Here is a 24,082-nt window from a genome sequence, read left to right as displayed (position 1 = left end):
GGCATGCTAGTGTCTTAAAGAAGCACTGTCCCGAAGCACGAGCAGTTAGGGCTTTTAAAGGGGAAATTGTGGGGAAGAGGCCAGTGGTGTTCATGACCACAGACTCATCAAGTAGCAATTTGCAGTGTCTGAGCAGACATTCGTGCACGAATTCAATTGTTTTCCTTACTAGTTCCTCACTGGTGCCCTGGGACAGGATGTCTTCAGTTCTGCAGAATCAGCTCTCTGCATCATCTCTGACCCTGTAACTCAGAAGATAAGGGGAACAAAAAGAAACTGCCACCATTAATGCTTACAAGGTTTTGGGGGCTACTTGAGTTCATTTTCAGGTTAATGTTAGTGAAGCCCAGGGATTTAATTCATTTTCCTCTGTTGCACTACTAAACCTTACTGCCTCAGGCATAGGGTTAGAAAGAAGGTTTGAACCAATGAAAGAAGTGAGAGAGATTTTGCATAACTAGACATTTTAAAAAAATTGACTAGGTGATCCACAGAGTTGGTGATTGTGAGTTTCCAGAAGGCTGGTGAAGAACCATGGGACTTTGTATGACTCAATTTTTAAAAATGAAACATTTCAGACAGATAATACAGTTGAAAGAATAATAAAATGAACACCCACTGTTACCTTTAAAAAAAAGAACCAATTAAAGTCACTTTAGTACCCTTAATCATATCCTACTTCCTGCACTCCCAGCAGTTACTATTACTCTTGTTATTATTCCTATGCATTTTCTTCATACCTATGTGTCTGCTAACAATATATGGTATTGCTTTACATGTTTTAAAACTTAATATATGGTATTTAGTTGAGGGTTCCTTAGACCATCCCTCTAGGCTCAGAGATTCATTAGAAGGATTCACAGGATTCAGCGTATAGTTGGACTCACAGCAAAGATTTATTACAGCAATGTAGTGAGCACACACACAGCTGGAGTCTCAACAAAATTCATGTGTAGGCTGTTTACCTCTCCTGAGGGACTGCACTAAACACACTTTTTCTGCCTGCAACAAAAATGAAGCCCATGTGCCAGGTTTCCCATTAGAGACCCAGTTCCCACAGTTTTTGTTGAGGACTGGTATGTGGGCACTCTCTTAGCATGTACCAAAATTCCAGACTCACGGAAGGAAAGAAGACATATTGTGTCCAGGCTGTGCACAGTCTACATGTTAAAATTGGAATTCTATAGGAAGAGTTATCCTTTCCCTCCCATTTATTTATTCAGTTATTCATATCTCTGTGGACTTAAGGGTTTTTATTTTATTCATCGGATTGTAATCTATTTTCTCATTCAACGTAAGTACACACTCATACAACATATAAGGAAATATTAGTGCAAATTTTATTTTTTTAAGCGGGAATGACCCATTGCTCTGGATCTCTGGCCCTTCTGGTGGAGCCCCTTCTGAGATCCGGAACCTTTGCTTGACTCTCAGGCTGTGCAGGGAAGTTTTAGACGGTGATACCAATCGACGGGGACAGAAGACGGGAAGAGGGGGAGGAAATGGAAGGGCCGGGGGCGGAGCCAGGGAGCTGAACAACGGGTGGGAGCCGTGGAAGACCCAGGGCATGAACTTGACCTTGGGCCCGGACCGGAGTGAGTCTCATCGGAGAGGAAGGGGCAGGCCCCGCGCCACAGCCGGGGCGAGGCTGGCGGCTGGGAAGAACGGGGACAGCCAAGGCTGGGCAGCGAGGGGGCGGGGCGAGGACGGAGAGGGGCGGGGTCTTAGCCAAGCCGATTTGTGGGGGCGGGGCTGACTCCTGGCCGCGTCCTGCCGCTGGCGGCTGCTGCTTGGGTCCTCCTCGGTACCCACTTCCTCTCCTGCGCTTGGCGTGTGGATCTGCCCGCCCGCGTCCTCCCCCCTGGCCCCTCGGTATCTTTGTGTCCGTGTCCGCAGTCTGTCTGTCTGTCTCTTTCTTCCGTCTCCCCAGCCTTGATCATTCTTACGGGCTTCCGTGTCTGAGACGTGAGAGCGCGTTCCCACGCCCAGCTCTGCCGCGAGAGAGACGGAGGAGCCGGGGACCCGCGCAGGTGAGCAGGGCTGGGGGACTGGGGAGTACCCGCGACAAGCGGGCCAGGTTCGGCGGGCCGTCTGGGTTTAGGAAATCCGGTCGGGGCAGTTTTGAGTCAGGCACCCAGTCGGCTAGGCTCTCAGACACAGACAGTGTCTTCTTGGCTCGTTTTGTTTTTGTTTTACTTCCACTTAAGTAAAATTTAAGCCTTAGTATTTAGAGATGAAAGGGAACTGAGACTGGGGAAACTTTCCTAGAAAGGGGTCTGTGGGCCGCGGAGAGCCCAAAGCTGGGACTTTTTTGCTACTGACCCATTGAGTGACCTCATGTAAGTTTCTTCCCCTCTGTGGGCCTAAGTTTTCCCATCTGTATGTACCACGAGAGGAATTTGGGGTACGGGATCTCGGAAGTCCTGACGTACGATGGATGCGCCTTAACTATTAGTTGTTCCTAAAGTTAGTTGTTAAGAATGAGTAAATGAGGTAGGCCTCCTGGGGTTCACTGGAGGCTGCCTACTACCCTGGATTAATTGGAGTCTGGAATTACATTGTTCTTGTAGCCTGAGAATTGGTGCTGGTATCCCCATTAAAAGCGAGGAAACAGAGCCTTAGTGACTTGTTAGTGTCAAAGCCAAGTCAGATGTCAATGTTCCTACAACACTATGCTCTCTCCCAGTTAAGAGAGCAGGGAAGACTTGATTGAAAGGTGATTATATGGAGCAGCAATTAATAATTTGTGTTCTCTGCTAAAATGAACAACTCTAAAGCAGAAATATACCTGATTCTTCTCTATCCCTAATTCTCAGTGTATAGTTTATGTGAAATAGTTTGGAAGTCTGTGCCAGAGCCATCATCTATGTCATTAACATGATCAGCATAATCATAATTAATAAAAAGCAGTGATAGTGACCTTAATTGTTATAGTGGTAGCAAAGCTATAGGTGAAATTGTGAAGACACCAAAATTTATTATGAAGACTTCTAATAGAGTGCTTTAAAGTTTACAGAGCACTTTCAAGTGGTTCTTCAGATTGTTCATCTTAGGTGGGTAGCATTATTATCTACATTTTACAAGCAAGGAATCCAAGACATAATGAGATTAAGTGACAAATACTAGGTCACACAAGTAAGAGGTAGGGCTGGGACGTGAATCCAGTCCCCAATGACAAGTTGTGCTTGTTCTTTGGTGCTCTCCGCATTCCAGCTCCCTTCCCTTTTTCCTAGCTCGTCTCCCCACTCCATGCCTATCCTGTGCTCCATTCTTCTTCACACCAGAAACTTCCTATTTTGATGTTAACTAATAATCATGTGTTGGCTAATGATTCATAGTGTTGGTATTAACTCATAATTAAAATGCTAGCTTTAGGAGTTTAAAATACCATCTTTCAAAAGGGATTTAAATGCTTTAAATGAAGAGGAGTTGTAATAGTTGCTGTTAACATCATCATCATCCAGAGGTTTCAAGGAATAAACTAGAATACTCAGTGATTGACAGTCTAAAAATAGTAACTGTCATATATTCAGCTCAAAATCACATCATGGGCCCTATAACAACCACTTAGACTGTTTAACTTAATTCTCTCAACCACTCTACTGAATTTTATAGGTAAGGATCCTGAAGCATAGAGATAAACAACATGCCCAAGGTCATGTAGGCTGGCCTGGTCCAAATCCTGTATTCTTAACCATTACATCAGTGTGGCTCAGGGACAGATCTTTACTTAGAAGAAGGCCCAACCCTCCCTGGCAGGAGAGCCTGGATTGAGGAGAGAGAGGTGTGCTCTAGTTTTGTGTGAAGTCAGTTCACCACTGCCTTTCAATTCTGTTATTGAGGGCCCAGAAATGAAGGGAGGAGAGGCATTTCTTCTGGACTCAGGAAGCCACCTCCCCTTCCCCTGTACCAGTGAGCCATGGTTCTTCTCTCTGTAAGTTAGAAACAGGTGAGCAGATGTGTCATTCCCATGCTATTGTTGGGAGTTTGTCTTGAGTGCCACTAGGAGGCTGTAGCCAGAAGCAAACCTTCCAGTTCATTGCCCACAAGACTACCAGAAAGACTGGTGATCTGCTGAAAACTCCTAAGTTGCTCTCTGTGGGATAAACACCTTAATAAGGTACCAAAGCTTCCCAGGGTCTGGACTCCGCTGATGCCTTCAGTCCCATCTCTGCTCACAGCTTTTGCACTGTGCCATGGTTCATATTGAGCTACTGGGAGACCCCACAGCTCACTATGTTTTCTGTCACCTCGTCTTTTCATATGCACTCCCACTGCCTTTCTTCTTTTCACTCTTCCATGGGCTAACTCACTATTCATCCTTTAAGATCCAGCTCACCCATTCATTCAGTCATTCAACAAATATGTGCCTTGTGTCTCTCAGTTCCCAGGCAAGGTTCTTGGTATAGAGGTGCAGCAGTGTCTCTGCCCTTTATGGAGCTTCTGTTCTAAAGTACATATGAAACAAGTTTAATGTGGACGATCAGTGCATGGAGAATAGAGCCGGGACAGGAGATAGGGAGGGGCAGGCAACAGCTAAAGGAGGTCAGGGAGTTTGCTCTGTGGCTATCCAAAAGAAGAGTTCCCAGGCATAGAGTGTAAAGATAAGGGATCTTTATCCTCTGATAAAGAATTCAGAGCATAAAGATATAAAAGGCACTTGGCTAAGTAATTATGCCTCCAAAAATCCTCTGCTGCCTTCATATGGACAGATAGCCTTTCTTGTATTTCTCACATGCTCTCATGTTTACTTCTAAAGTAGCACTTATTACATGATACTGTAATTGTCCATATATATGTCCATTCTGTCACTTGATGGGGGTTTCTGGAGGGCTGAGAACTCTGCTTGCTGTCTGTCTTGCAGCACCCGGTTTATGGTCTGACTTGGTGTAGGCACCCAGAAATACTAAGTAAATGAATAAGTCCTTTGGGGTACTGTTCTTACTTCCTGATCATTTTTATAGATAATTTTTTTATAGATAATTATAGACATTGCCTCCTTTGTGCTGTTGAGACCATGATGTTCCCTTGTATAAAAAAAAATAAACATTTGAGCACATCTGTGCCCTCCTGCCTGGGTAAGATTGGGGTTGGATGATAGATGGTAAGGAGAAAGAAAAAAGAATTCTAAGCCTGGTTCTGATGTCTGACTTGATTCCCTTTTTGGGCTGCTAAGAAGTAAAACATCTGATTTTCTTTGGGAAGTATACCTGGAGACTTACATTTTTCAACATTATGGCAGACTAGCTAACGCATAATATATGTAAGTGGTGCATATCATAAAAAAGTCCTTTGCAGCTGAGTTTGCAACAAAGAAAGAGAAGTTCCCAGGGCCTAAAAACTGAGAGTAAACTAAAAACTGAAGTAGTTAGCATCTTAACTTGACCTCAGATGCCCTGGATATTTGCTCATCTCACCTACCTAGAAATTTAGGCTTTAATAGACCTTCTGTTAAAGTGAATGGAACCAAAGGCACCCATGTGTCAGACTCTTGTTGGAACGGAGATTTCCGCATAAAGCTGGGTCCCTTGAAAATCTACACCCTAGGAAGAAAAAAAAAATCTGAACTATTGATAGAGAGATGACAAAGAAGATTGCCTCTGATCCTAGGCTCCAGTAGAGGGGAAAAGTTTCCGTGGAGAATTCTTAACCACAGATATTACCGTATTTGGAGTAGGGTTTTTATTTATATTATCCGAATGGCCTAAAAACTCTGTCCAGAAAGTGACATTAATGTTAGGCTGGAGGAAGGAAAAGCAGGGACATACAAACAGAGCAGAGAGATACCATGGAAGGAGAACGGACCGGACCCCAGGGTCCGTGCCTTGTATAGAGGGGGGACAGCTCTTCCTGAATTCCATCCTTCTGATGTGCCAACTAAGACCCGGATGTCAGCCTCCTCCCTCTTGGAAGGAAAAAAGTTTCTAGTTGTCTATTATGTCACCTTTAGCCAATCATACCTCTCCAAGCCCCCTAAGATAGCTTGCCCACTCCTCCCCCTCCTAACCCCTTATAAGCCCCCACCTCCCTGACTGGGTGTGACTTCCCCAGCCTGTGATAGCCAGACCGCAGAACATCACCCGGGAATTTGCATTCAAATAAACTACCTGGCCCTTTGTTGCCTTTCTTCGCCTGCTTATTTCGGCTAGAATTTATCTTACAATCAGAAACTATCTGGGCTGGAAATACCCCTGGATGCTTGGCAGAAGCACATGCAGAATACATCTAAGAGACATGCTTGACACAGGCTGCATAGGATTCCCATAGAGTCTGGGGGATAGATTCGTCAAATGAAATGTGTATTGCCTCCTTTGTGCTGTTGAGACCATGATGTTCCCTTGTATAAAAAAAATAAACATTTGAGCACATCTGTGCCCTCCTGCCTGTGATCTCCAGAATGGCATGACAGAGCAGAACTTGCATACAAGCCAGCGTGAATACACATTGAGCTGCCTCCTATCCTTGCAGAGGTCATGGAAGAGGTGACATCGTGCTCCTTCAACAGCCCTCTGTTCCAGCAGGAAGACAAGAGAGGGGTCACCTACCGGATCCCAGCCCTGCTCTACGTGCCTCTGACCCACACCTTCCTGGCCTTTGCAGAGAAGCGCTCCACAAGCAGGGATGAGGATGCCCTCCACCTGGTGCTGAGGCGGGGGCTGAGGACTGGGCACTCGATACAGGTGACTCCTCATCCCAGCTCTGGCCCTGGGCCTCAGTTTCTCACCACATCACTCAGAGCACTTCAGGTTCTGTGCCTTTTCCTATAAGGGCAAGAAAAGGTCTGTATGGGGCTGAGGAGGAAAAACAGAGCAATGGCTCTCAGGACTTGTAAGTACTGAGTACTTATGGTGTGCTGGGGGCACTTTGGATCCTCACAGCCACTCTGTGACATAGAAACTGTTGTCGGTCACATTTTACAGGTGAGAAAACTGAAGCTCAGGGAGATTGCCATTTGCTCAAGGTCACACACTATATTAAGGCAGTGGAAGCAGTCTTCAAATGTGGCCTCTGATTCCAAAGGCCTTTGGTTCATTCAGGTTCAGCCCATGTGTGCTTTTTGTTCACATTCTCTTTAATCCTGGTAAGCCACTCAGGGAAGTAAGCATTGTTAGTCCAGGCTTGCTGATGAGGGATCCTTGTGCTCCAAGAGGTAGGTAGCTTGTTCAAGACCACAAGTAGCAGATGATGGTGGGGAGGATAAACACAGCCTCCCACCTGCTTTATGTGAGGTACATATCATTAGCCCTCTTTTACAGGAGGAAACGGGCTGAGAATTAAAGTGACTTGACTTGGGCACATACATCAGCAGCAGCAGAACTGAGGTTGGAGCCCTTGTCCCTAAGAAGCACATCTTACTGCATTTTTTAATACTAAAAATATGTTTAGTTGACATACAAAATTATATTAGTTTCAGGTATACAACATAGGAATTCAGCCATTATATACATTATGAAATGCTCACCATGGTAAATATAGTTATCATCTGTCACCGTTCAAAGATACTACAATGTTAATGACTATATTCCCTATGTTTTACTATAAATCCCTGTGACATATATTTTATAATGGAAAGTTTGTACCTCTTACTTATTTTGTATTTGAAAGTTTGTACCTCTTTATTCCCTTCACCTATTTCACCTGTCCCCCCTGATGCCCCTCCCCTCTGGCAACCACCAGTTAGTTCTCTGTATTATTTTCCTTTTGTTTGTGTTGCGTTTTGAATGGGGAAGGAATGGTTGCTGCACTTGGGCCTGTGAGCTACAGGGTTATTTCAGAACCCGTTTTTCCTACTGTCAGCTTCTTTTATGTCCCAGAGCTGGCTGAAGTGAGGATCTGATGCAACAATGGATTTGAAAGTCTGGTGTAAACAAACAAATACATATATCTTTATGATAGATACTTTAATCTGCTTTTCTGCCCACAGAAAGCTCACCATTAACACTTCATGTCCGTAGACATGCTTTTTTTTGCTGTGAGTGTGCAAATGCTATTCTGCTGAAGGGAGGCCTTGCCGGCAGCCTGTCTTTGCTTCTGATGACTTGCTCACATTTCCCTGTGGGGAAATGTTTTAGTTTGGGGCATTTCCTGTCCCTGATCTTCCACCTTATCTTGTCATGTGCCTTCCTTACAGCTTCCCAGAACCAAGCCTTTGTTGGCATCCCCAGCCTCCAGAGACCAAGCCCTGCAGCTTAGAGCCAGCTTGGAGTTCCAGTGCTTCCGTTTCCTCCAGGCAGGCATTGCCTGTGGTCATGTTACCCTCCTGTCTATCAAAGACAGTTGGGCTGTTAAGCATTTTTCATCAGACCTACCTGTTGTTTAACTTCACTACCCAATAGTCACACACATGCACAAACATGGCCACTTTAGCTGTGTCATTTTATTCACTTTCATTCTCTAATTTATTTAACTGGCTTCTTGAAGGTAGACGACTCATCAGCCTAACTTCTCTCCTAGTATAGAAATCTTCTGTATTCCATTGGTAGCTACTAACAGCTTAGTGATTAAGAATGTGGCTTTGGAGGCAGGGAAGACCTACCACTTAGTGGCTGTGTGACCCTGGGGACTCGGCCCTTCTCTGTTTCCTCATCCACCAAGTGTAATTAATAATGGCAATTACAGAGTAGGAACGTAACATTAGTCATCTATAAAGGGCCTGCTTTCCTCAAATGAGGAACTTAATCCTGTGGCAGTTGTAAAATTTTTCTCTGGAATGAGATGATCTATACTTGTAATTACCCACTGGGCTTGTTCTGCCTTCAGGGGCAGCCAGTCAGTCTGTATGTAACATAATATCTTTCCCAGAGAACTGCGCTTTGATGTACCTGCAAGTAGTAGTCATGCCTCTTGAGTTTTCTCTTTTTTGGGCCTTAACAGGTTTAGTTCTTTCAGTAATGCCTTAGGCTACAGGCTTGATTTGGTTTCTGGTTCCATCAAAACTATTGATTACTGTCCTTAGGATCTGGTCTGTGGTATCAGGCTCTTTTTCTTTCTTTTCTTCCTTCCTTCCTTTTTCTTTTGATCCTCCTCTCTTTTTAAAGATATTATGTAGCTCCTATAATGTGCTGGGCAGTGGAGATACAAAATTAGAATAATTGGGTTTATACTCTCAAAAGACTCATAGTCTAGGAAGGGAGCCAGTCATAAAACTCTGTGTTATGGAAGTGCTGTAACTCCTCTGCATCTACCAAGAGCAAGCCACTCGTTGCCTTTGGTAGGGAAAGGGAGGAAATTTCACTGAAGTTTTCATAAAGGAGGTAACTTTTGAGTTGGGTTTTTTTGTGTTTTAATATTAAGGTATCATTGATATACCTTAATCTTATGAAGGTCTCACACGAGTAACTTTGTGGTTACTATATTCACCCCTATTAACAAGCACCCTCACCACACCCCATTGCAGTCACTGTCCATCAGTGAAGTAAGATGCTACAGAGTCACTAGTCTTCTCTGTGCTATACTGCCTTCCCTGTGACCCCCCTACATTATGTGTGCTAATCATAATGCCCCTTAATCCCCTTCTCCCTCCCTCCCCACCCACTGTCCCAACTCCTTCCCTTTGGTAACTGCTAGTCCCTTCTTGGAGTCTGTGAGTCTGCTGCTGTTTTCTTCCTTCAGTTTTGCTTTGTGTTATACTCCACAAATGAGTGAAATCATTTGGTACTTGTCTTTCTCTGCCTGGCTTATTTCACTGAGCATAGTACCCTCTAGCTCCATCCATGTTGTTGTAAATGGTAGGATTTGTTTTCTTCTTATGGCTGAATAATATTCCATTGTGTATATGTACCACCTCTTCTTTATCCATTCATCTACTGATGGACATTTAGGTTGCTTCCATTTCTTGGCTATTGTAAATAGTGCTGTGATAAACATAGGGGTGCATATGTCTTTTTGAATCTGTAATCTTGTTTTCTTCAGGTAAATTCCTAGGAGTGGAATTCTGGGTCAATTGGTATTTCTATTTTAGTTTTTTGAGGAACCTCCATACTGCTTTCCACAATGGTTGAACTAAATTACATTCCTACCACCAGCGTAGGAGGGTTTGAGTTTGGTTTTGGAAGGTGAATTGGGCATCTACAGAAAGTGAGGAAGAGTGTTCCAGACTGAGGGGACAGTATATAAACATTTAGCATTGCCTCTTTCTATCTTTATAAGTCATCCTGTAATACTTGACAATTAGTGAATGCTTGGGCCTTAACAGTTTTATAGATCTCAATACTCTCTATTTTTTATCTCTGAAAATTACTGGTGTTTTGAATGAGCCTCATGCCTGCTGTTTCTCAATCCTTCTCTCTCTCCCTTCCCCTTGTCCAGTGGGGTCCTCTGAAGCCACTGATGGAAGCCACATTACCTGGGCATCGCACCATGAACCCCTGTCCTGTGTGGGAGCAGAAGAGTGGCCGTGTGTACTTATTCTTCATCTGTGTGCAGGGCCTTGTCACTGAGCATCAACAGATTCTGACAGGCAGGAATGCTGCCCGCCTCTGCTTCATCTGCAGTCAGGATGCTGGCAGTTCGTGGAGTGAGGTGAGGGACCTGACTGAGGAGGTCATTGGCCCAGAGGTGAAGCGTTGGGCCACATTTGCTGTGGGCCCAGGTCATGGCATCCAGCTGCAGTCAGGGAGGTTGGTCATCCCAGCATATGCCTACTACATCCCTTACTGGTTCTTTTGCCTCCGGCTACCATGTAAAGCCAGGCCTCATTCCCTGATGATCTACAGTGATGACCTAGGGACCACATGGCACCATGGCAAGCTTATTAAGCCCATGGTGACAGTGGAATGTGAAGTGGCAGAGGTAAGTGGGAGGGCCGGCTACCCTGTTCTGTATTGCAGTGCCCGGACACCACACAGGTGCCGGGCGGAGGCACTAAGCACTGACCGCGGTGAATGCTTTCAGAGACCAGCCCTGAGCCAACAGCTCTGTGAGCCCCCACATGGCTGCCAGGGCAGTGTGGTGAGTTTCCGACCGCTGGAGATCCCACATGGGTGTCAGGACTCTAATGGCAAAGATGTTCCTACTGTTCAGCAGAGTCTTCTACTGGACAGCTCCCCGAAGCTACAGCCGGAAGCTGGAACACAGTCAGAATCATGGCTCCTATACTCACACCCAACCAGTAAGAAACGAAGGGTCAACCTAGGCATCTACCTCAACCAGACCCCTTTGGAGGGTGCCTGCTGGTCCCGTCCCTGGATCTTGCACACTGGGCCCTGCGGCTACTCTGATTTGGCTGTTCTGGAGAATGAAGACTTGTTTGGGTGTTTGTTTGAGTGTGGGACCAAGCAGGAGTTTGAGCAGATTGCCTTCCGCCTGTTTACAGCCCGAGAGATCCTGAGCCACATGCATGGGGACTGCACCGGCCCTGGGAGGAACTATGAGCCAGTTCCAAATTAATTGGTTTAGGACCCAACTTTCCAGACAAGGGAAACCAGTGAAGGCAACCATAGGCAGGATAATGGAGGAGGCTGGGTTAACAGGTTACCGAAGTCTACAGAGAATCCAAAAACTTAATATTCTGCTTCCTATCTTTTTTTACTTCTCCTTCTCCAAAGAACAAAATGAGAATTTGCCACAGCTCCTGCAGTGGAAAGAGCATTCATCTGTGAGTTGGGAAATCATGATGTGGTCCTGGCTGTCCACTGGCTTGCTTTGGGGCCTTAGACACGTCACCCAACTTTCTGGGTCTCAGGTCCCCATCTGTAAAAGGAGAGGATTGGTCCTGTGATTTCCCTGCTTCCCAGCCTTAGGAAAGGCAGAGTGTCTGCATGCTCCGTGATCAGCAAGTAAGTCCTGGATGCACATAGGACTCTGATCTCAGAATGGAAGTCAGAGGATTCATCTTTTCAATGACTTGTCACTCATCCGCATGTGAGGTTACAAGCAGGAAGATCTGGATGGTTCTGTTTTTTTTTTTTGTGAGGGCATCTCTCATATTTATTGATAAATGGTTGTTAACAACAATAAAATTCTGTATAGGGGAGTAAATGCTCAATGCACAATCATTAATCCACCCCAAGCCTAATTTTCGTCAGTCTCCAATCTTCTGAAGCATAACGAACAAGTTTTTACATGGAGAACAAATTCTTACATAGTGAATAAGTTACATGGTGAACAGTATAAGGGCAGTCATCACAGAAACTTTCGGTTTTGCTCATGCATTATGAACTATAAACAGTTCAAATATGAATACTCATTTGATTTTTATACTTGATTTATATGTGGATACCACATTTCTCTCTTTATTATTATTATTTTTAATAAAATGCTGAAGTGGTAGGTAGATACAAGATAAAGGTAGAAAACATAGTTTAGTGTTGTAAGAGAGCAAATGTAGATGATCAGGTGTGTGCCTGTAGACTATGTGTTAATCCAAGCTAGACAAAGGCAATAAAACATCCACGTATGCAGAAGATTTCTCTCAGAATGGGGGGGTGAGGTTCTAAGCCTCACCTCTGTTGATCCCCAATTTCTCACCTGATGACCCCCCTGCGACTGTGCCTGTCTTAGGTTGTTCCTCCCTTGAGGAATCTTACCCGTCTCTGGCTAACCAGTCATCTTCTGGAGCCATACAGGGAAATGTAAAGGTGGTAAGTGAGAGAGAAGCCTTATTGTTTGAAAAGGTTAGCTTTTTACTTCTTTGCAGATTTATGCCCTGTGGCTTCTATGCCCAGCATTTGTCTTGAGGTATCTTTACGACTTGGAAGAATTATGATACTCGGAAAATTTGATATGAGGCACGAATTCTATTTAAGGGTTGTAATTAGGAAGGAAGAAGAAAAGCTATAGTAGTAGCAGGTGGAAGAAAACATGGGAAGATTGATTATTTCTTTGACATATCTTCTTGTAGAGTAACTTCAGCATGTATAGGTTTTAAACTACTAATTAAATTGCGCACACACATTAACATAATAGGAGTATAGTTACATAACCAAAGCATACCTGTAATTACCATCCATCTCCAGTGAAACCAAGAAAACCAGTTAGGCACCTTAGGCATTTGTGAAAACTTATCTATGATATGGTGGATATTGTCCAACTGAACTTGAACAGTCTGAGAGAAATCAGACAAATTAAAACAACCCATTCCTGGGGACTGTTCACATGCCATATGTTCTTTTAACAGTAAATAGTCTGTAGTTGTAAGATTTTGGAGCGCTACAATTTGCACTTCTCCTAATTCTTGGTTGAGTTCCAACAGTATAGATCCAGTCAAATTTGTTGTTTCACTGTATGCACAGGCCAGCTTAGATATCTCCTTCCTCATTCCCATGGCAAGTCCAGGAACTGGTGGGATGAGTGCATCTACAGCTGTAGCAGTGTGTGGATCTTTGTTGGGGTTTTTTGATGATCATCTTCTGGCATGAGTCTTCCAGAGAGTGCTGATGTTGGAAGTTCTTTTTCATATCATATCTTAGTTGATTTTCGGGGTAGCCAAATTAGGCTTTGATCCTCTGTATAAACACAAACAGGCCCTTTGCCTACACTTTTATATGCCCTTTATACCCTTGTGTAGAACTCATTGGAGGTCACCACACAGGAACTGCCTTTTTTTTTTTTTTTGGTATCATTAATCTACACTTACATGACGAATATTATGTTTACTAGGTTCTCCCCTATACCAGGTCCCCCCTATAAACCCCCTTACAGTCACTGTCCATCAGCATAGCTAAATGCTGTAGAATCACTACTTGCCTTCTCTGTGTTGTACAGCCCTCCCCTTTCTCCCACCCCCCCCATGCATGCTAATCTTAATACCCCCCTTCTTCCCCCCCCAACCTTATCCCTCCCTACCCACCCATCCTCCCCAGACCCTTTCCCTTTGGTACCTGTTAGTCCATTCTTGAGTTCTGTGGTTCTGCTGCTGTTTTGTTCCTTCAGTTTTTCCTTTGTACTTATATTCCACAGATGAGTGAAATCATTTGGTATTTCTCTTTCTCCGCTTGGCTTGTTTCACTGAGCATAATACCCTCCAGCTCCATCCATGTTGCTGCAAATGGTTGGATTTGCCCTTTTCTTATGGCTGAGTAGTATTCCATTGTGTATATGTACCACATCTTCTTTATCCATTCATCTATAGATGGACATTTAGGTTGCTTCCAATTCTTGCTATTGTAAATAGTGCTGCGATAAACATAGGGGTGCACTGATCTTTCTCATACTTGAGTGCTGCATTCTTAGGGTAAATTCCTAGGAGTGCAATTCCTGGGTCAAATGGTAAGTCTGTTTTGAGCATTTTGATGTACCTCCATACTGCTTTCCACAATGGTTGAACAAGTTTACATTCCCACCAGCAGTGTAGGAGGGTTCCCCTTTCTCCACAGCCTCGCCAACATTTGTTGTTGTTTGTCTTTTGGATGGCAGCCATCCTTACTGGTGTGAGGTGATACCTCATTGTAGTTTTAATTTGCATTTGTCTGATAATTAGCGATGTGGAGCATCTTTTCATGTGTCTGTTGGCCATCTGTATTTCTGTTTTGGAGAACTGTCTGTTCAGTTCCTCTGCCCATTTTTTAATTGGGTTATTTGTTTTTTGTTTGTTGAGGCGTGTGAGCTCTTTATATATTCTGGATGTCAAGCCTTTATCGGATCTGTCATTTTCAAATATATTCTCTCATACTGTAGGGTTCCTTTTTGTTCTATTGATGGTGTCTTTTGCTGTACAGAAGCTTTTCAGCTTAATATAGTCCCACTTTTTCATTTTTGCTGTTGTTTTCCTTGCCCGGGAGATATGTTCAAGAAGAGGTCACTCATGTTTATGTCTAAGAGGTTTTTGCCTATGTTTTCTTCCAAGAGTTTAATGGTTTCATGGCTTACATTCAGGTCTTTGATCCATTTTGAATTTACTTTTGTATATGGGGTTAGACAATGGTCCAGTTTCATTCTCCTACATGTAGCTGTCTAGTTTTGCCAGCACCATCTGTTGAAGAGACTGTCATTTCGCCATTGTATGTCCATGGCTCCTTTATCAAATATTAATTAACCATATATGTTTGGGTTAATGTCTGGAGTCTCTAGTCTGTTCCACTGGTCTGTGGCTCTGTTCTTGTGCCAGTACCAAATTGTCTTGATTACTATGGCTTTATAGTAGAGCTTGAAATTGGGGAGTGAGATCTCCCCTACTTTATTCTTCTTTCTCAGGATTGCTTTGGCTATTCGGGGTCTTTGGTGTTTCCATATGAATTTTTGAATTATTTGTTCCAGTTCATTGAAGAATGTTGCTGGTAATTTGATAGGGATTGCATCAAATCTGTATATTGCTTTGGGCAGGATGGCCATTTTGACGATATTAATTCTTCCTAGCCACGAGCATGGGATGAGTTTCCATTTGTTAGTGTCCCCTTTAATTTCTCTTAAGAGTGACTTGTAGTTTTCAGAGTATAGGTCATTCACTTCTTTGGTTAGATTTATTCCTAGGTATTTTATTCTTTTTGATGCAATTGTGAATGGAATTGTTTTCCTGATTTCTCTTTCTATTGGTTCATTGTTAGTGTATAGGAAAGCTACAGATTTCTGTGTGTTAATTTTGTATCCTGCAACTTTGCTGTATTCCGATATCAATTCTAGTAGTTTTGGGGTGGAGTCTTTAGGGTTTTTTATGTACAATATCATGTCATCTGCAAATAGTGACAGTTTAACTTCTTCTTTACCAATCTGGATTCCTTGTATTTCTTTGTTTTGTCTGATTGCCGTGGCTAGGACCTCCAGTACTATGTTAAATAGCAGTGGGGAGAGTGGGCATCCCTGTCTAGTTCCCGATCTCAGAGGAAAAGCTTTCAGCTTCTCGCTGTTCAGCATAATGTTGGCTGTGGCTTTATGATATATGGCGTTTATTATGTTGAGGTACTTACCCTAATTCCCATTTTGCTGAGAGTTTTTATCATGAATGGATGTTGAACTTTGTCAAATGCTTTTTCAGCATCTATGGAGATGATCATGTGGTTTTTGTCTTTCTTTTTGTTGATGTGGTGGATGATGTTGATGGACTTTCGAATGTTGTACCATCCTTGCATCCCTGGGATGAATCCCACTTGGTCATGGTGTATGATCCTTCTGATATACTTTTGTATTCGGTTTGCTAATATTTTGTTGAGTATTTTTGCATCTACGTTCATCAGGTATATTGGTCTGTAGTTTTCTTTCTTGGCGGGGTCTTTGCCTGGTTTTTGTATTAGGGTGATGTTAGCTTCATAGAATGAGTTTGGGAGTATCCCCTCCTCCTCTATATTTTGGAAAACTCTAAGGAGAATGGGTATTATGTCTTCTCTGTGTGTCTGATAAAATTCTGAGGTAAATGCATCCAGCCCGGGTGTTTTGTTCTTGGGTAGTTTTTTGATTACCATTTCAATTTCTTTGCTTGTAATTGGTTTGTTTAACTTTTGTGTTTCTTCCTTGGTCAGTCTTGGAAGGTTGTATTTTTCTAGGAAGTTGTCCATTTCTTCTAGGTTTTCCAGCTTGTTGGCATATAGGTTTTCATAGTAGTCTTTAATAATTCTTTGTATTTCTGTGGAGTCTGTCGTGATTTTTCCATTCTCATTTGTGATTCTGTTGATTTGTGTTGATTCTCTTTTTCTCTTAATAAGTTTGGCTAGAGGCTTATCTATTTTGTTTATTTTCTCAAAGAACCAGCTCTTGGTTTCATTGATTTTTTCTATTGTTTTATTCTTCTCAATTTTGTTTATTTCTTCTCTGATCTTTATTATGTCCCTCCTTCTGCTGACTTTAGGCCTCATTTGTTCTTCTTTTTCCAATTTCAATAATTGTAATGTTAGACTATTCATTTGGGATTGTTCTTGCTTCTTCAAATGTGCCTGGATCGCTATATACTTTCCTCTTAAGACTGCTTTCGCTGTGTCCCACAGAAGTTGGGGCTTTGTGTTATTGTTGTCATTTGTTTCTATATATTCCTTGATCTCTATTTTAATTTGTTCGTTGATCCATTGATTATTTAGGAGCATGTTGTTTAGCCTCCATGTGTTTGTGAGCCTTTTTGTTTTCTTTGTAGAATTTATTTCTAGTTTTATACTTTTGTGGTCTGAAAAGTTGGTTCGAAGAATTTCAATATTTTGGGTTTTGCTGAGGCTCTTTTTGTGGTCTAGTATGTGGTCTATTCTGGAGAATGTTCCATGTGCACTTAAGAAGAATGTATATCCTGTTGCTTTTGGATGTAGAGTTCTATAAATGTCTATTAGGTCCATCTGCTCCACTGTGTTGTTCAGTGCTTCCGTGTCCTTACTTATTTTCTGCCTGGTGGATCTATCCTTTGGGGTGAGTGGTGTGTTGAAGTCTCCTAGAATGAATGCATTGCAGTCTAATTCCCCCTTTAGTTCTGTTAGTATTTGTTTCACATATGCTGGTGCTCCTGTGTTGGGTGCATATATATTTAGAATGGTTATATCCTCTTGTTGGACTGAGCCCTTTATCATTATGTAGTGTCCTTCTTTATCTCTTGTTACTTTCTTTGTTTTGAAGTCTATTTAGTCTGATATTAGTACTGCAACCCCTGCTTTCTTCTCGCTGTTGTTTGCCTGAAATATGTTTTTCCATCCCTTGACTTTTAGGCTGTACATGTCTTTGGGTTTGAGGTGAGTTTCTTGTAAGCAGCATATAGATGGGTCTTGCTTTTTTATCCATTTTATTACTCTGTGTCTTTTGATTGGTGCATTCAGTCCATTTACATTTAGGGTGACTATTGAAAGATATGTACTTATTGCCATTGCAGGCTTTAAATTCGTGGTTACCAAAGGTTCAAGGTTAGCCTCTTTAGTATCTTACTGCCTAACTTAGCTCGCTTATTGAGCTGTTATATACACTGTCTGGAGATTCTTTTCTTCTCTCCCTTCCTATTCCTCCTCCTCCATTCTTCCTATGTTGGGTGTTTTGTTCTGTGCTCTTTCTAGGAGTGCTCCCATCTAGAGCAGTCCCTGTAAGATGTCCTGTAGAGGTGGTTTGTGGGAAGCAAATTCCCTCAGCTTTTGTTTGTCTGGGAATTGTTTAATCCCACCGTCATATTTAAATGATAGTCGTGCTGGATACAGTATCCTTGGTTCAAGGCCCTTCTGTTTCATTGCATTAAATATATCATGCCATTCTCTTCTGGCCTGTAGGGTTTCTGTCGAGAAGTCTGATGTTAGCCTGATGGGTTTTCCTTTATAGGTGACCTTTTTCTCTCTAGCTGCCTTTAAAACTCTTTACTTGTCCTTGATCTTTGCCATTTCAATTATTATGTGTCTTGGTGTTGTCCTCCTTGGATCCTTTCTATTGGGGTTTCTGTGTATTTCCGTGGTCTGTTCGATTATTTCCTCCCCCAGTTTGGGGAAGTTTTCAGCAATTATTTCTTCTAAGATACTTTCCATCTCTTTTCCTCTCTCTTCTTCTTCTGGAACCCCTATAATACGGATATTGTTCCTTTTGGATTGGTCACACCGTTCTCTTAATATTGTTTCATTCCTGGAGATCCTTTTGTCTCTCTCTCTGTCAGCTTCTATGTGTTCCTGTTCTCTGGTTTCAATTCCATCAATGGCCTCTTGCATCCTATCCATTCTGCTTATAAACCCTTCCAGAGTTTGTTTCATTTCTGCAATCTCTTTTCTGGCATCTGTGATCTCCCTCCAGACTTCATCCCATATCTCTTGCGTATTTTTCTGCATCTCTGTCAGCATGTTTATGATTTTTATTTTGAATTCTTTGTCAGGAAGACTGGTTAGGTCTGTCTCCTTCTCTGGAGTCTCTGTTATCTTGGTTTGCCTGTAATTCTGTCTTTTCATGGTGATAGGAATAGTTTGCAGAGCTGGGACGAGTGACGGCTGGAAGAACTTCCCTTCTTGTTGGTTTGTGGCCCTCCTCTCCTGGGAGAACAGCGACCTCTAGTGGCTTGTGCTGGGCAGCTGCACGCAGACAGGGTTTCTGCTTCCTGCCCGGCTGCTGTGGAGTTTATCTCCGCTGTTGCTGTGGGCGTGGCCTGGCTCGGGCAGCTGCTCCAAAGTGGTGGGGTTGTTGGAGGGAGAGCCGCCCGGAGGCTATTTATCTCCGTAAGGGGCCTTCATGCTCCCTGCAGCCCAGGGGTTAGGGTGCCCAGAGATCCCCGGATTCCCTACCTCTGGATTAAGTGTCCCACCCTGCCCCTTTAAGACTTCCAAAAAGCACCCGCCAAAACAAAACAACGACCAGAAAAAATAAAAAAATAAAAAATAAATAAATAAATAAATAAAAATGGCTGCTCGTTTTTCTTTATTCTCCGGCGCCACCCTCAGGCATCTGCTTACCGGTCTTGCTGCCCTGTTTCCCTAGTATTGGGGTCCCTATCCCTTTAAGACTTCCAAAAAGCACTTACCAAAACAAAACAACAACAAAAAAAACACAATTGGCCGCTCACTTTTCTTTTGTTCTCTGGCGCCAGCCTCCGATACCCACTCGCCGGTCTTGCTGCCCTGTTTCCCTAGTATTGGGTTCCCTGTCCCTTTAAGAATTCCAAAAAGCACTCACCTCAACAAAACAACAACAAAAAATAAAAAATAAAAATAAATGGCCACTCGCTTTTCTCTTGTCCTCTGGCGTCAGGCCTCCGGTACCCGCTCACCGTTCTTGCTGCCCTGTTTCCCTAGTATCCAGGGCCCGGCACACGCACTGTGTCTGCGCTCTGGTCCGGATGGCTGGGGCTGGGTGTTCAGCAGTCCTAGGCTCCCTCTCCCTCCTGCTCTGACCCCTCTTCTCCTGCCTGGAGCTAGGGGAAGGGGCGCTTGGGTCCTGCCGGGCCGGAGCTTGTATCTTACCCCCTTCGCGAGGCACTGGGTTCTCTCAGGTGCGGAAGTGGTCTGGATGTTGTCCTGTGTCCTCTGCTCTTTATTCTAGGAAGAGTGTCTTTGTTATATTTTCATAGATATATGTGGTTTTGGGAGGAGATTTCTGCTGTTCTACTCACGCTGCCATCTTGGCTCCCAGATTAAAAATAGTTTTATAAAAATTTATATATTATATAACCAAAAACAGTTTTGTTATAATCCTTTTGGAAATCCAATGATATATTTTATATTTGTGGGTTTTGTTAGATTGCTTAATGTTTGAAGAACTTTTGGGCTGGAGAGAAATATGCATAAACTTTAGAGCTCAGAATTTTAAACTCATAGTCAATAAAACATTGATGATCTCTTGAATATTTAAACAATAACAAATTTGATTAAACTGCCTTAAACATCGGTTGAAAATTTAGTATAACTGATTCTTTTTGAACATTGCAAACACCATAAATAGTAGGTAAGTCCAGTGATTTATAAAACACATCCCTATACCAAAATGGAGAACAAAAGAGTCTTGACTTTGTTACTTATACCGTTGGGGGGTTCTTACTTTTAAACCCTTCTAGGGTTTTAGTAACTTTACCAGATATCCTTCTCCCTCACCTTCCTAGGGATTTATAATAGCAGATCCAAAGTAACAGCATACCGTTTCAGACAAGCTCGCTTTCCACTGGGAACATTACATTGAGAGGCAGGAGGCCAGGAACTGCAGCCAGCCATCTTATCCTCTGGGTTGGTGGAGAATGCCTGAGGGCGGGGCCAGCTGGAAAGAGTGGGGTCGGGCAGAAGCAGCCCTGATGACCCACTAGGGTCCTCCCTGTTCGGGGAACCTATAACCCTCCAACCTGTATTTGATTTTTACTTGATCTACTTCTTAAGTGATTTTGAGTTGGATGTATATAGCTTGCAACCGAAAGAATATAAATACCTATCTTCACAGAAAATTAGGTGAATAGTTACCACGACCTGTTAGTCACTACCTGGAGCAGAACTGCAGGCCATGAGGAATTAATTTTCAAAACAGTCTACTAAAGTTTGATTAGCAGTACTAACTAAGGGTGCATTACCAGGAGACACATCAGGATAGACTGGAGAATGGACAGGATGAGGATGAGTCAGGAATCCAGAGTCTTTGTCTAGAGCTTGCCACTGACATGATGGACAACTTGTGCCAGCCACTGGCCCTCTCTGGGAGCCTGTTTAATTCAGCTACAGCAGGTGAATGATCTTTGCCCTGCCACTCGTCAGGGAGTTACAAGAATCTCAAAAGGGTTTAGGAAACAGTGCAATGCCACATAGATAGAAGATAAGTTACCTTCCACCCACTGATCTCCATTATCCAGCGTTGGCAACACTGACAACTGACTGCTGAAAATGAGGGTGATGGATGGAGTGGAGAGGAGAGGCGGGCAGGGCCCCTGAGGAGGGTACTCCAAGGCGGGACAGCCATCTTGCCTCACCTCTGGTAGGTCCTTAGCAAACTGCAGGCCCCAGGACTTGGCTAACCTTCTGACTTTGTCTTAGGCCTTTTGTTCTCTTACTTCCCAGCCTGGGTATGGAAGAGGGAAATCTTAGCCCCAGGCGGGAAGGGACTTGCTCTCAGTCATCTCTGTGCTCTATATCCACCGTAGGGCCAGGCACAGCACAATATAGGAAAGAAGGATGCAAGGGGAGTAATAACATTTGTAAAGTGCCTACTGTGTGTTTTAAGTCATACATACATTCTCTCATTTAATTCCACAAAGTGTTTTAGAGATAGGGAAGTTGAGACTCAGTTAAGGTTACATGATATGTTCCAGTGTCATACATCTGTAAGTGATGAAGGCATATCTGATTCCAAACCTTTATTTTGGTCATATGGCAACTAAGAGACCAAATTGTGGGTGATGCTTACCTTGGAAGTTGATGGATGGCAGAGATAGTGCCTCTTCAATCCCTTGGCACATAGTGGCCATTCAGCTGCTGGAAGAGGCTGATGGTGATGAACCTGTAGGAATAATGTGTCTCCCAGGGCATTAGGGTGGTCTGTCAAACCTTCTGTTTCATCTGAGAGAAATGCATTGGTTTTTCTTGGAATTCCTGAGCTAGCTGGAGCTTATTTTCTAGTACCCCCAACCTTCAGAAGAGTGGCCTCCCAAGACCTACAGTCATCCTAAATACCTTTTGTTGTCATCAGCTAGGAATAGAATTAAAAATGAGAGCGTGGATGCTCTTGAGGGGTAAACATAGAACTCAATAGCAAGTGACACTGATTTAGTGCCAAGTGACAAAGTCAGAGGCCTGCAGGCACTGGGCAGGTCTCTGCTTGAGCCCCACATTGAGAAGGCAGCTCTGCGTCTTTCCCCTCCCAGCCAGTCCCTGAGCTGCACCCAGTGGTCAGGTCTGAGCCTTTCATGCAGTGTGGATGGTCCTCCAATACACTGTCTCTAATCCTCACAACAACAAGGAAGCCGGACGTTGTTGTCCCCAACCTACGGACAAGGAAACAGCCTTGGAAAGATGAAATGATTGGGCAAGTATCTTAACTATAATTTCTTCGTCTGTGAAAACTAGGATAATAAAAGCATCACATAGGGTTGTTGTGGAGGTTAAGTGAGAACATGTATTTAAACTTAAAAGTGCCTACTATGTAATAGATACTCAAAAACTGGCATCTGCCATAATTAGGATTTTCTCCTGTAGTAATTGTATTAGCCCATCAGGTGTGTTCAGTGTGTCAGCAGCACTTTACAGGTTTATGTGTGCATAGGAATCACCTGGAGAGGTCTTACAAAATAGGCTCCCGCCCTCCATCCCCACCTACAAGAATCTTAGCAGATCTCGTGGGGGTGGGAGTGGGGTTGGGGGCAAGAACTAGCATTTCTCACAGGCTCCCAAGTAATACTGATGCTGCAGGTCCGTGGGCTGTGCTGGAGTAGCGCATCCCAGTACCCAGCTCTCTGTCTGTTACCTCACACCTCACACCTGCTCCCACTCTCACCAGCCCCGTGCCATAGCAGGAACGCAGACTCCTACTACTAATGTCCATGTGGAACCAAGTTTTATTTGCCAAACAGGTGTCCAACTTGGGTCTCTAGGCCCAGTGAGTTGTATCTTTCCTGGGTCAGAAATTGAGCTTTCCCGTGGCATGGTAATTGCCAGGGCTTCCTATTGATTTTCTTGCCAAATCTTGCACAGGTTAAGGTGACACCACAGCTTGGGCACAGACCTGGGCCTGTGGGCATAGGGTGCTTTTCCATCTGTAAAGCAGGCTTGCAAGGACAGGGCTCAGCCAAGGACAGGGGCAGCAGTGGTCAAGGAGACCTTGGGCTGCCGAGGACTCAGCTCTCTGAAGAGGGGCTTTTTATGCCTGCAAAGGGGAGTGAGGGTCAGCACAGAGCATGAGCTAAGCCTGGACAGTTGCCAAGCTAGAGATTGCTGAACTCCATCGGTACTGAGGATGAAATGTGAAATTCAGGAGGTGAAGGGAATGGGGTTCCGTGGTACCCGCCCGTTAGACAATAATCTGACCCTATGCCTGGTCTGGACCATCATTTTCTGACCATGATGGCCACAGTATGTGTGATCATAAGGCAAAGTCCTGTGCACCCTTCTCCTTAGCTCCCCTCAGGGGCCCCAGTCCCAGAATTCTTCGGGTCAAAACACTGGGAAATGGTCAGGAAGCCGCAGTGCCTGTCCTGCACTCTGTGCCTGGTTTGAGAGCTCAGGTTTCCGTGTGGAGGTTGAATGAGGGTTAGAGGCCCCGGAGTTTGGGTCAAGGCCCAGTCCTATGGGCAGGTGTGAGCTCTGAGGGGAGGGTGCCATGCCCATTTGTTCACCATATTACTCCAACCCCTGGGATAGTAGGTACTCAATAAAAATGTGTTAAATGAATGAAAGAATGGCCATTCCAGTTTCAATCACATGGAGAAGTAGAGGTCTTCCAATATTAGGGACTCAAAAGTGAATCTTCGGCAGGGGAGGACACTCCTGCCTTTTCTGACTTCACTCCTTTGGTTTGAAACTCCATGGCAGCTAAGTGACCCAAAGGAAGATCCCTCGTAACTTGAGTTAAAGTGAACCATGGATTCAGGGAGGTGCTGTTACAGGGATCCCAGGCTGGAGGAGGAACAACTTCTTTGCAGTTCCAGTAGTCCATGTTCCCACCATGGTCTGTGCTGTTCCTAGAAAAACTTTCTTAAAGGCTGACCTGAGCACTGCAGCCTGGCGTCTGCTATGATGTCAGCACTGAGGGATCCAGGTGAGCACACTTGGCCTGGAGTCTTGAGAGTGGAGAGCAGGGCTCCCAAGGCCAG

At 43.9% G+C, this 24,082-nt stretch overlaps 1 protein-coding gene across 2 annotated transcripts; it reads left to right on the top strand.

The window, feature by feature from the left end:
• Positions 1-1,425: 1,425 nt before the first annotated feature.
• Positions 1,426-11,902, top strand: NEU3 (neuraminidase 3). Of its 2 annotated transcripts, none has more exons than XM_057507219.1 (3): positions 1,426-2,030; positions 6,397-6,680; positions 10,309-11,902. In XM_057507219.1, the coding sequence occupies exons 2-3, from the start codon at positions 6,474-6,476 to the stop codon at positions 11,386-11,388; spliced, it is 1,287 nt and encodes a 428-aa protein (XP_057363202.1). In that variant the 5' UTR covers positions 1,426-2,030; positions 6,397-6,473; the 3' UTR covers positions 11,389-11,902. The 2 variants fall into 2 exon arrangements, with proteins under 2 accessions (XP_057363202.1, XP_057363201.1); XM_057507218.1 differs by having other exon boundaries at positions 1,428-2,030; positions 6,469-6,680.
• The last annotated feature ends 12,180 nt before the right edge of the window (positions 11,903-24,082 follow it).

This window comes from Manis pentadactyla, chromosome 9 (genome assembly GCF_030020395.1).
Source record: "Manis pentadactyla isolate mManPen7 chromosome 9, mManPen7.hap1, whole genome shotgun sequence".
Lineage (NCBI taxonomy): Eukaryota > Metazoa > Chordata > Mammalia > Pholidota > Manidae > Manis > Manis pentadactyla.
This window is presented reverse-complemented; position numbering and strand designations above follow the sequence as displayed.